The sequence below is a fragment of the Pseudophryne corroboree genome, chromosome 6 (assembly GCF_028390025.1).
Source record: "Pseudophryne corroboree isolate aPseCor3 chromosome 6, aPseCor3.hap2, whole genome shotgun sequence".
NCBI lineage: Eukaryota > Metazoa > Chordata > Amphibia > Anura > Myobatrachidae > Pseudophryne > Pseudophryne corroboree.
The window spans coordinates 667,664,276-667,677,967 of record NC_086449.1 but is presented as its reverse complement, the minus strand read 5'-3'; the positions used below and the strand labels follow the sequence as shown (position 1 = coordinate 667,677,967).

At 43.3% G+C, this 13,692-nt stretch overlaps 1 protein-coding gene across 1 annotated transcript in view; it reads right to left on the bottom strand.

Annotated features, from left to right (window-relative positions):
- Positions 1-372: 372 nt before the first annotated feature.
- Positions 373-13,692, bottom strand: part of FGF18 (fibroblast growth factor 18) — an 816,148-nt gene continuing 802,828 nt past the window's right edge. Inside the window, exon 5 of the mRNA XM_063928247.1 lies at positions 373-1,641. Within this exon, the coding sequence (XP_063784317.1) occupies positions 1,375-1,641 (267 nt within the window). The 3' untranslated portion in view covers positions 373-1,374. The remainder of the gene's footprint in view (positions 1,642-13,692) is intronic.

The window sequence follows — 13,692 nt, the reverse complement described above, 5'->3', positions numbered from 1 at the left end:
AGAAACTGATTTGACAAAGTAAACTGATAATTTCATATATACTATATATACATTACTGAAGTAATGTATATTTACAAAAGTACACATCATTAATGAATGTAAGGCAATCTTTCCTAAACTGTATTCAGGTTTATAAACCTGTATATGAAAGTACTGTATGCTGGGTGGGATTATAGTAAACAAAATAATCTTCTCAATACAGTACTGAAAAGGCAAACAAGTGTCTATTTATGCTGAAAATTATGTGCTCCTGAAATACTGGTTATCCAGATAACTTATGAATTAATTATATTAAATATAACATATGAACAAGAAAAACTCGTTAACAGAGTGAAAATAAAACGCATTTTGTTAAAAATGCAGTTTTGATAGCTTTGTATTTGTTTTAGATATGTCTGAAATACTTGGGCAGCATTACTTTGTTTATTTTGTATATACAAAAGTGCAATAAATAGCTATATACATATTACAGATCATGGAAAAGACGCACTAAATTTACATAGTGCACGTTTTTCCAGTATAATGTAACTTCCATATGTGAAAATCACAACTATTATAATTTTTTCACTAAACTGAATTACACAAAATGCATGTCTAAAATGTTGGAAAGTGACCAAAAGTGATTTCTAAAATTTTCTTATAAGAAAAGAAAACATACTTCACATCCTAATACAAATACTGTATACACACACCACATTTATATGTAGCAGGTTCTTATTGACTGTATCAGATGATGAAGTAATTTGAATGTATTAGCAGCATTCTTTAAAAGTGAGCCTAGTGCAGGATCACACAAATGTGACACCTTATGTCATTAGCATGAAAACTGTATTGAGAATTCCATAGAAACTCAATTACTCATTGTGCTCACTCAGTTACTTTGCCCAGTTAAAGGTCGCAGCAGGTAATAAATATGTTATTGCAAATCATTAATATCACTAAGGGAGAATAAAGAAAGAAAAAAAACTTTGGTTCTTGTTGTTGGTTATCTGCTCAGAAGCTATGCATTGTAAAACATGATAGCACCTACGTCAGTTTAAGTAGAACAAAGTCTTTTCAAGTCACAGTGAAGTCTCCCAGCATTCCTGGTTACATTTTTAAACACAAAGTACAAAAATAAAGCTTTATCCTCATTTTTTAAACTCAAAAATATTCCTTTGGTGCAGTAATGTTGAATGAGTGACATTGATCCCATTAAAGATTATTTAATAAAATCTCTTTTGCAGAAATCTAGTGCAGAACTATATCAAAGTGCCATGTTTTCTGTTTCTTTTTACAAATTATCTTTTGGAATAAATACTTGACACAAACATGCTATCTTGTTTTGCTCTAGATTTACACTAAGGTTGTTTTATTAAATAAGCTTATGTTATCTTAACTTGGCTTTGTGGGACGTATTCTTTTAGTCCTTTTTGTTACTGTGGTGTATTTGAACGGCTTCTGCAGCTCCACCAAACCTTTTGGGTATCTCTTCATAAAATGCACGTCTTGCTGGTTTTCTCTCGTTTTCGGACCTTTCCGGGGCCTTCCTTTTTTAGTGAAACCCACATACCAGCCTGAGTACTTAGCTGACATCAAAGCTGTGTAGTTGTTTTCTAGCACTTTTTCAATGAAGACGCACTCCTTGCTATTTCCATCAGGCTGAAAGATACAAAAAAAAAAAATAAGTTCAGCATAATATGTTTTTTTATTTTAATAACATAGTAGTAGACCTGGAGCTGGGTTGGTGTAACTGGTTTATATCTTGCTCCAGAACACATTTAGCACACTGTATTGTATTAAGTTTACTGTATTATTCCAAGAAAGAGGACCAAAAGTAACACAAAGAAATAGGTCCAGTACAGGGTGCCCCTATGCGGGAGCGTAGTCAGAGCTTTGTGGGCAACATTTTGAAGCCCCCCCTCCTAATGCTTCTATAGACACACCTCTCTTTGCATTGGTTGTTCATTTTATGCCTCATAATATTATCCTGTTTCATTTTATGCACCAAACAGTAATAGTGTCCTAGTTCCCTGTATGCCCCCTTTGGCCATAGTAAATTTTATATCACATAGAAGTACCCTAGTCCACATTATGCTACACAGTGCCACCAGTTCAAATTATGTCACTTTGTATTCCCCCATATTCACAATACTTACATTTCCAGTATTTAAATACAGTAGCGAAGGATTGAACACTGCAGTTAACTGACAGATTCTAGAACTAGACATTGAACGTGTTTGTTGCAAAGGGGCAACAAAAAGAGTACTGTAGATTGCTTTTTGGAGCACACTTTTATAACAAAATTTAATGTATAAATCAATAGGATATGATTGTTATAGATTAAAACGTAACCTTTAATTATTCCTCCTAAAATAAAGGGGGTACTCTGAGTGGCATAGACCTATATGTATCTGCCACTCTGTACATGCATGAATTCTGTTGCATCCCCTGTAGAGAATTTTGTCTTAAATTCGACCAATATTATACATGTGGTGAAAATATTAACCAACATAATCAGGATGCTACCATCTGTATATTATCTGTATGTCAAATGCATACCTCAAATGCATAGCATCCCCCAAAATTTGTTCATAATTAAATTATTAATCACACTAATTTATTCGTGAAATTCAATGTATTAGTGAATCGCTGCCAAAAGATAAACATCAAATATTATGAACTGATCACATTTGTTCTGAAATCTGTATTTTAAACAGTCATGATTGTATTCCAGCTATATTTTCTATTCAGTGCACCTGTGACATAAAGCCTGTATCTAAAACGTGTTACATTCCTTCCTAACTAGTATCATTTCTCAACAGTTTCCTAGGAGTATGTGTCAAATCTGTTACAATTCTGGCTTGTATCATTTTCAACAAATTTCTGGACCAGTGTAACAGAGTGATTTCTTTCTACTCCCTATAACCATGCTCTATTTACGATGGCACTGATATTTCCACTCTGCCTCATAATTGATTTCACACCCCTGTGTTTGGGACAAAAACTGAAATAATAACAGAGACGGATCCTCTTGTCAAGTATTGATAGGTACACCGGAAAACTTTCGGGTAGATTAACACATATTCTGCCCCTAACGTGGGCCAGTTTTCTCTACCTCTGCCATATTCAGGTAAGCAATTTCAGCAGTAAAAACACACATGAAAAAAAGGGGTGTTGATTCCGTAATCCTAATGCAATCTAATTATAATCCTAGTGTGGTCAATTTCACTTAATTAGCATATGTCTTATCCATTAGCATAACTGAAATGAACACAAAGAGCTAACTATCATGAGGGTTAGCATAGCAATACGTCTCAATGCCACAGCAAGGCAAAACATTCAAAACAATTTTATATATGCACAAAATAACGCATATACAGAGTTTAGCCCTCAGTGCATGAAAAAACTGTACTAGATCATAGATTGTTACAGATAAAGATGTCATACTAAACTGCTCAACTGCAGTCTAACTGGTTCAAGATGACAAATTATTTTCATGAGTAAAATATTGCAGCACAATGCTCACCAATAAATTCCATATTTTTTTTGGGGTACCCCTATAATAGGTGCAATGGCGAATTACCAACAGTGAATTTGATCGATTTTTCTCACTGTATGGTAAACTATTGCTGTAATTTATGCATTAATAATCTGAACCATTGATGGAATGTGACTTCTGATAACATCATATATCTATATAGCGCAATTGTGGCTGAAAAGAATAGTACAGTCCGATATGCCATCTCCCTCATCTGCTGCCCAATATCATCATGGAGCGGATACTGGGTGAGAGTAAGGGTGATTGCCGGGCTGATGGAAAAATAGATTCAGCGTCACTTTGTCATCCTGTATCTGGTGTTAGGTGGGTCCTGTTGCCACTGGCATTGCAGGGTCCAAATTCGCCAGCAGGAGACAGGTGAGCGCTAGGAAAGAGAGATAAATAGTGCAAGGTGTATCATGTGTCCTTAACTTGAATTGCTAGCTATTAATATGATAATAATGCTCCGGCAGCGTTTTCTAAGATACCATAAATCAGATTAAAGCTGCCAATTGGACAGAGGACCCAAACTGCATGAATAGATATGATATGGAAGTGTTAGAAAAGATACCAGTCCGTCGACATTGGGCTGTGTGTGTCTCAGGTGCAGTGCGGAGTAGCCGTTCTCTCAATGTTCCATTCGTGGCTTCCCGCTTGTAAGGTGCCGTGACCATTCGGCTGCGATCCTCAGACTAGGACTGAACGTACATTTCACCACGTCGGCTTGATCACCAGTCAGCCTGTGTGTCCTAGTTCCCTGTATGCCCTCTTTGGCCATAGTAAATTTTATATCACATAGAAGTGCACTAGTCCACATTATGCTACACAGTGCCACCAGTTCAAATTATGTCACTTTGTATTCCCCCATATTCACAATACATACATTTCCAGTATTTAAATACAGTGGCGAAGGATTGAACACTGCAGTTAACTGACAAATTCTAGAACTAGCTCTCAATGAAGTTTCTCCAGCTACCCATCATGCTACACGTAGACTTAGATGTCAACCATGGCATTCTAAATTCATAAGACACCTACAAAAACTTTCATGTAAAGTAGAACGTAAGTGCCTAAATCTCATACTTCCAGTGACTACCTCACATATAAGACCATTTACCACATAATGCTCTGGACACTGTCAAACATTACTGTTGTGCCTACTGCCTAGGGCCACACTCACCGCTAAATTTGCCCCTGCATTCATCATCCGCTGATCCACTCTGTCAGTCCCTTTATTGGTTATTGGTATTCTACCGTATTCAATATAAAATACTTTCACTTACACACAAGGTGTCACGATCCGGGTATCTGGACGCCATTTCTTACCCATCAGATGCCTCCTAAGGCTGGCTCAGCGCTCCAGGACCGGATCCCATCTGTTATCCTGATGTGTACATTCCTGTATCCTCTCCTGTCACTCTGGGACGCTGTCACAGTAAACGCCATATTACATCTGGCATGGCGTCTCCCGCGGCCTCCGCCGCCGTCCCTGAACTTCTGCATGCAGAATGTCTGAGTGGCGATTACGTCAGCCGCGGCCTCCGCTGTGTCCGCGTGGTTGGATGTGCATCTGTCAGCCTGGCGCCTCCTGTCTCCGGTGGCCGGCACCGCCATTGCTGTTTTCATTACCACATGGATTACAAACCAAACTTCCCTCCAAGTGTCTGCATGGGCGCAGCCATCTTGGATTCTGTCAGCTGATCATTTCCACCAATCTGTTCTCAGTATTGATAATCTGCATAATTGCCTAGCCAATCCCTTCCTTGCTGCAGGTATAAATACACTGTGCCTGAGCAAGGAAGGCGTCAGTGCTTTGGTTGTCAAACCTAGTTCCTGTTTGTCTCTCTCCTGTGATTGTCTTCCAGGTTCCAGCTCCTGTCTCAAGACTTCCACCATAGAGATCCGCACCAGCATTCCACCTGCGGTGTAGCCTGACTCTCCGATCCATTTTGGATTCATCTGTTTCCAGCTACAACATTACCTGCTTCCAGCCCAGCTTCCAGCAGAGTACAGCTTCTCTTAAAGGGCCGGTGTCCTTTCTACAGTTTACCACTCTCCACCGGTATTATAATTTCACCGCTCTCAAACTCCTAACTTCAGCTCATATTTCATCGCTCCCAAGTTCATTTATTATTTAACTGGTTTATTATAGCGCCTGTATTGATTTTGCTTTAATAGTAACGTCAATTAGTTGTCATTTATTATTTAACTGGTTCCAGCCAGTATCCACTCCATGCCAACAACAGTCTGGTTCCAGCCAGTATCCACAGCAGCCGTTTTATCTACAGCAGCCCAGCTTTTCCTGGAACACCAGCTGGTACAATCCTGGGTTATCTCCATTGCTACAGTCGGGCCTGGTAAGGACTTTCCATCTAGAAGATTATAAGAACTCTCTCACACTACCAGTGCCCCGTGGCTCCTGCCACCCTGTAGTTCCCAGGAACTGTATTTATTCTTTGCTGACTTTTATGTTTCTTTTACTGCTACTTTGATGCATGGAGTTTGTCATAAATAAACATCATTGACTTTTATTCAAGTTGTCGTGGTCACGCCTTCGGGCGGTTTTTCTTCATGTTACTTACATGTCCAGGGGTCTGATACAACCTCCCAGGTTCCGGTACATCTCAGCCCCTACAACTGAGGCTGCCTCCCGTCAGTTCAGGCCCTCAGTTGTGACAGTAAGCACTGACCTAATGAATCCAGCCGGAGACCAGGATCAAGCGGCCAGGCCGATGCAAGAACTGGCAGCCCGACTAGAACATCAGGAGGCTGCACAGGGCCACATCATCCGCTGTCTCCAGGATCTCTCTACTCGGCTGGATGGGATTCAGACAACTCTCCGTGGATCAGGCGCGTCTGGTGCGTCAACCACAGTGACTCCAGCTATAACCCCACCCACCTTACCCATTTCTGCTCCACGTCTTCATCTTCCAACGCCAGCAAAATTTGACGGATCTCCAAGATTCTGCAGGGGATTTCTCAACCAGTGTGAGATTCAGTTTGAGCTACAACCTGGCAATTTTCCCAGTGACCGTACAAAAATTGTCTACATTATTTCTCTTCTCAGTGGCTCAGCCCTTGATTGGGCATCACCGTTATGGGAGAGGTCCGACACCCTGCTATCTTCTTACACTGCATTCGTCTCAACATTCAGGCGCATCTTCGACGAGCCAGGCCAGGTAACCTCAGCTTCATCCGAGATTCTCCGTTTACGCCAGGGGCCATGTACTGTAGGACAATATCTGATACAGTTCCAGATCCTGGCATCCGAACTGGCATGGAACGACGAGGCCCTGTATGCTGTATTCTGGCATGGCTTATCTGAGCGTATTAAAGATGAGTTAGCTACCAGAGACTTACCCTCTAAGTTAGATGAGCTAATCTCACTCTGCACGAAAGTTGATTTACGTTTCAGAGAGAGAGCAACTGAGCGTGGAAGATCATCTGCTCCAAAATCTTCTGCTCCTCCTCCTCGCCAACTGTCACCAACTAAAGATGAGCCCATGCAAATTGGCCGTTCACGTTTAACTCCTGCTGAGCGCCGAAGACGTCTCTCCGAGTCTCTCTGTCTTTATTGTGCAGCTCCGTCTCACACCATTAATGCCTGTCCCAAACGTCCGGGAAACTCCAAATCCTAGCTCGCCAAGGAGAGGGCCGGCTAGGAGTAATGATCTCCTCTCCATCTCCTCAAGATTGTAATCTCCCAGTCTCGCTTCAAGTTGCTCAACGTTATCGGAACGTCATTGCCCTCCTTGATTCCGGAGCAGCTGGGAACTTTATTACCGAAGCCTATGTTAAACGGTGGTCCCTACCCACCGAGAGACTTCCTTCGTCCATTTCTTTAACTGCCGTGGATGGCAGCAAAATTTTTGATGCAGTTATTTCTTTAAGGACTCTACCAGTTCGTCTGAGAGTGGGAGTTCTTCATTCCGAACTTATTTCTTTTTTAGTGATTCCAAGAGCCACACATCCTGTGGTCCTGGGCCTTCCATGGCTCCGTCTTCATGATCCTACAATTGATTGGACGACTACGCAAATCCTGGCATGGGGTTCCTCCTGTGCTGAGACATGTTTGTTTAAAGTATTGCCTGTCTGCTCTTCCTCCCCCAGGTCGTCTGATGTTCCACCTCCTCCATATCAAGATTTCACGGATGTGTTCAGTAAAGCTTCTGCTGATATCCTTCCTCCTCATAGAGAATGGGACTGCCCGATTGATCTCGTTCCAGGGAAGGTTCCACCTCGAGGCCGAACTTATCCGTTGTCTCTGCCTGAGACACATTCTATGGAGGAATACATTAAAGAGAACCTAGCAAAGGGGTTCATTCGACCTTCTTCTTCTCCAGCCGGCGCAGGCTTCTTTTTTGTAAAAAAGAAAGATGGTGGTCTGCGGCCGTGCATCGACTACAGAGGTTTGAACGACATTACCATCAAGAACCGTTATCCTTTACCCCTGATTACTGAGCTCTGTGACAGAGTTAGCGGAGCTACCATCTTTACAAAGCTGGACTTGAGAGGTGCATACAATCTCATCCGGATCCGTGAGGGTGACGAGTGGAAGACCGCCTTTAACACCCGTGATGGACATTATGAGTACCTCGTCATGCCCTTCGGATTGAGCAATGCTCCAGCTGTCTTCCAGCATTTTGTCAATGAGATCTTCAGAGACATTCTATACCGTCATGTCGTGGTCTATCTAGACGATATCCTCATTTTTGCCAACGATTTAGAGGAACATCGTTTTTGGGTTAAAGAGGTTCTGTCCCGTCTCCGTGTCAATCATCTCTATTGCAAATTAGAGAAATGCGTCTTTGAAGTCAAGTCCATTCCGTTTCTAGGGTACATTGTGTCCGGTTCCGGACTAGAGATGGATCCTGAGAAACTACAAGCAATCCAAAATTGGCCGGTACCCTTAACCCTCAAAGGGGTCCAGAGGTTCTTAGGGTTCGCCAACTATTACCGAAAGTTTATACGAGACTTTTCCACCATTGTGGCGCCTATTACTGCTTTCACTAAGAAGGGTGCTAACCCGTCCAAGTGGTCTGAAGAAGGCATGCAAGCATTTCATCTTTTAAAACAAAGGTTCATCTCTGCGCCTGTTCTGAAACAGCCTGACATCGACTCTCCTTTCATCTTAGAGGTGGATGCCTCCTCCGTTGGAGTGGGAGCGGTGTTATCTCAGAGGGCTAAAGATGGCCATTTACACCCTTGCAGTTTCTTCTCCCGGAAGTTCTCCCCAGCTGAGCGCAACTATGCCATTGGCGACCAGGAGTTGCTAGCCATCAAGCTCGCTCTAGAAGAGTGGAGGTATCTGTTGGAGGGAGCTTCTCATTCAATCACCATACTTACAGACCACAAGAACCTTTTATATCTGAAAGGCGCACAATGTCTCAACCCTCGTCAGGCCAGATGGGCACTTTTCTTTTCCAGGTTCGACTTTAAACTCCAGTTCTGTCCAGGCTCTGATGCCCTTTCCCGCTCATGGGAGCAAGAAAATGAGTCAGAGTCTTCAGACAAGCATCCTATTATAAATCCGTTGGCATTCTCCACGGTAGGGATGGACTCTACGCCCCCATCAGGGAAAAGTTTTGTGAAACCGATGCTAAGGAAGAAGCTCATGCATTGGGCCCATGCTTCCCGTTTTGCCGGACATACAGGTATCCAAAAAACCCTGGAGTTTATCTCTAGGTCCTATTGGTGGCCAACTCTGAAAAAGGACGTCTTGGAGTTTATTGCATCTTGCCCAAAGTGTGCTCAACATAAGGTATCCCGCCAGTCGCCTGCGGGGCAACTGGTTCCACTATCTGTTCCCCGTCGACCTTTGACCCATTTGTCGATGGATTTTATTACAGATTTACCCATGTGCAACAAGTTCAATACCATCTGGGTGGTAGTTGACCGGTTCACCAAGATGGCACACTTCATTCCTCTCACCGGTCTTCCGTCAGCTTCCAAGTTGGCTCCAGTGTTCATACAAGAGATCTTCCGACTCCACGGTCTTCCTGAAGAAATTATTTCAGATCGAGGAGTTCAATTCACAGCCAAATTCTGGCGAAGTTTATGTCAAGTCCTCCAAGTCAAGCTAAAGTTTTCCACGGCTTACCATCCTCAGACCAATGGTCAAACCGAGAGGGTGAATCAGGACTTGGAGGCCTTCCTCCGCATCTATATGTCCTCCTCTCAAGATGACTGGGTTCAATTACTTCCCTGGGCCGAGTTCTGTCATAACAACCAGTATCATTCTTCATCTGCTTGAACACCATTCTTTACTAACTTTGGATTCCACCCTAAAGTCCCTGAGTTCCAACCGCTTCCAGCAACTTCTGTTCCCGCAGTGGATATCACCTTGCATCAGTTTGCCAATATCTGGAAGAGCGTACGATCAGCTCTGCTCAAGGCATCGTTCAGGTACAAGAAGTTTGCGGATAAGAAGCGTCGAGCAGTTCCTGCTCTCAAGGTGGGTGATCGGGTATGGTTATCCACGAAGAATTTGAGGTTAAGAGTTCCCAGTATGAAGTTTGCACCTCGCTATATCGGTCCTTTCAAGATTGAACAAGTCATCAATCCTGTTGCTTACAGACTCCAGTTGCCTCCCTTCTTAAAAATACCCAGGACATTCCATGTTTCCCTGTTGAAACCGCTGATCTTGAATCGGTTTCATTCCTCACTTCCTCCAACTCCGAAAGTCCAAACTCAACGAGGCGTTGAGTATGAAGTGGCCAAGATCCTGGACTCACGTCATCGTTACGGTCAACTACAATATCTTATTGACTGGAAGGGTTATGGTCCTGAGGAACGTTCATGGACCAATGCTTCTGATGTCCATGCTCCTGCCTTGGTCCGGAGATTCCATTCCAAGTTTCCTCAAAAGCCAAAGAAGTGTCCTGGGGCCACTCCTAAAGGGGGGGGTGCTGTCACGATCCGGGTATCTGGACGCCATTTCTTACCCATCAGATGCCTCCTAAGGCTGGCTCAGCGCTCCAGGACCGGATCCCATCTGTTATCCTGATGTGTACATTCCTGTATCCTCTCCTGTCACTCTGGGACGCTGTCACAGTAAACGCCATATTACATCTGGCATGGCGTCTCCCGCGGCCTCCGCCGCCGTCCCTGAACTTCTGCATGCAGAGTGTCTGAGTGGCGATTACGTCAGCCGCGGCCTCCGCTGTGTCCGCGTGGTTGGATGTGCATCTGTCAGCCTGGCGCCTCCTGTCTCCGGTGGCCGGCGCCGCCATTGCTGTTTTCATTACCACATGGATTACAAACCAAACTTCCCTCCAAGTGTCTGCATGGGCGCAGCCATCTTGGATTCTGTCAGCTGATCATTTCCACCAATCTGTTCTCAGTATTGATAATCTGCATAATTGCCTAGCCAATCCCTTCCTTGCTGCAGGTATAAATACACTGTGCCTGAGCAAGGAAGGCGTCAGTGCTTTGGTTGTCAAACCTAGTTCCTGTTTGTCTCTCTCCTGTGATTGTCTTCCAGGTTCCAGCTCCTGTCTCAAGACTTCCACCATAGAGACCCGCACCAGCATTCCACCTGCGGTGTAGCCTGACTCTCCGATCCATTTTGGATTCATCTGTTTCCAGCTACAACATTACCTGCTTCCAGCCCAGCTTCCAGCAGAGTACAGCTTCTCTTAAAGGGCCGGTGTCCTTTCTACAGTTTACCACTCTCCACCGGTATTATAATTTCACCGCTCTCAAACTCCTAACTTCAGCTCATATTTCATCGCTCCCAAGTTCATTTATTATTATTTTTTTGATATAATTATAACTATATAAGAGAGCGCAAGGTGCTGAATTGATAAATACAATTTATTAAAATGTTTAAAAAATATTAAATACAATCAATAAACAAGAAATTAACTGATTAAGGAGCATAAGATCGACTGACCATCCTAGTAATTAATAGGAATGTCCCATTTTTTGTGAAGCATGGAGTATCCAATTAGTATTAGTGGAACTAATACAGAGTATTAATGAGATTGATATTGATATCTCCAAGCCAACGTACTGGAGCTACAACTTTATGGTCCTGACCATCTCTACAATTGTTGCTGGGCTGACTGTCGACCATCTCCGCCACCAACAGCCGCGTCTGCTTCCCCCCCCCGGGACCTGCCAACGTCCGCTCATTACCACACTAGAGACCTGCCATCGTCTCCACACTGCTACTCCCGCATTGCCTGGCCTCCAGAGTGCAACAGGATATGGCTTGTTTCCATCATCACACCTGCGGTGCTGCAGACACCTGAGACCTGCCATCGTCTCCACTCTTGCGGTGTTATTGATATCTGAGACCTGCCATCGTCTCCACACCGCTGCTCCCGCATTATCTGGCCTCCTGACTGCTACAGGACACGGCTTCTGTTCATCTTTTCTGTGGTGAGCTTCCAGTGTTATGTGTGGGGGTTGAAAAGTGAAGCAGTACGTTGGCTTGGAGATATCAATATCAATCTCATCAAGGGTGGCGTCTAAATTCCCTTATAGTACATACCTTTTCCAGTATAACTTATACGGAGGCATTTTAATCCACGGTGGACTTTGTATTCTAAACAGAGCTTGAAGTGAGACGTCTCTTCATTAATACTCTGTATTAGTTCCACTAATACTAATTGGATACTCCATGCTTCACAAAAAATGGGACATTCCTATTAATTACTAGGATGGTCAGTCGATCTTATGCTCCTTAATCAGTTAATTTCTTGTTTATTGATTGTATTTAATATTTTTTAAACATTTTAATAAATTGTATTTATCAATTCAGCACCTTGCGCTCTCTTATATAGTTATAATTATAATTATATCAAAAAAATATACTGTGTTTTTAGGTGTTACAGACACCTTATATGGGAGCTGCAGTTTATGTACTAATATATTAGTGTGAACACATTTTTTATTTTTTTATTTTATTATAGCGCCTGTATTGATTTTGCTTTAATAGTAACGTCAATTAGTTGTCATTTATTATTTAACTGGTTCCAGCCAGTATCCACTCCATGCCAACAACAGTCTGGTTCCAGCCAGTATCCACAGCAGCCGTTTTATCTACAGCAGCCCAGCTTTTCCTGGAACACCAGCTGGTACAATCCTGGGTTATCTCCATTGCTACAGTCGGGCCTGGTAAGGACTTTCCATCTAGAAGATTATAAGAACTCTCTCACACTACCAGTGCCCCGTGGCTCCTGCCACCCTGTAGTTCCCAGGAACTGTATTTATTCTTTGCTGACTTTTATGTTTCTTTTACTGCTACTTTGATGCATGGAGTTTGTCATAAATAAACATCATTGACTTTTATTCAAGTTGTCGTGGTCACGCCTTCGGGCGGTTCTTCTTCATGTTACTTACATGTCCAGGGGTCTGATACAACCTCCCAGGTTCCGGTACATCTCAGCCCCTACAACTGAGGCTGCCTCCCGTCAGCTCAGGCCCTCAGTTGTGACACAAGGCCATTAACCAAACTACACTAATGTACATCTCTTCGCTCATCTGAAAATATCTCCCTACCCAACCTCTCTGCTCTGCACAAGATCTGCATCTCTCATCCACACGCAAACTCACTCCCACTCAAAATTACTGGACTTTTTCTGGGCTGCACCCATTCTGTGGAATGCTCTACCATGCACAATAAGACTGACCTCTAGTCTCCGAACCTTCAAGCGTTACCTGAAAACTATCCTATTCAGACAAGCTTATCAAATTCTGTACCCACCCACATAACCTTCAATGCCTTTCTAACTAATTGGGATGCATTCGATATCCCGGCTGTCAGGATCCTGGCCCTCAGCATACCGGCACCGGCATACTGACTTCTATTCTCCCTTTTGGGAGAATAAATAGTGTGGCACGCATAGTGCGCCACCGTGTCCGCAAGGGGCTCTTTTGCACTCATCCCTCTCCCGGCATTCCGACAGCCGTGATACTGTAGTAGATCCTAACTAATTACATCCCCTCTGTACAGTCCAAACTTAACCTCACATACTGTATGTTGTCTTCACTTTCACATCCTCCTGACCCATGGCCAACATTGCTGAGTGACCCTGTCACACAGTCCATTAAGAATATTTATACTCTAGCACAGCGTTTTTCAACCATTGTGCCGCGGCACACTAGTGTGCCGCTAGTGGTTGTCAGGTGTGCTGCAGCTTGCCGCTCACTGGCCATCAGAGTTG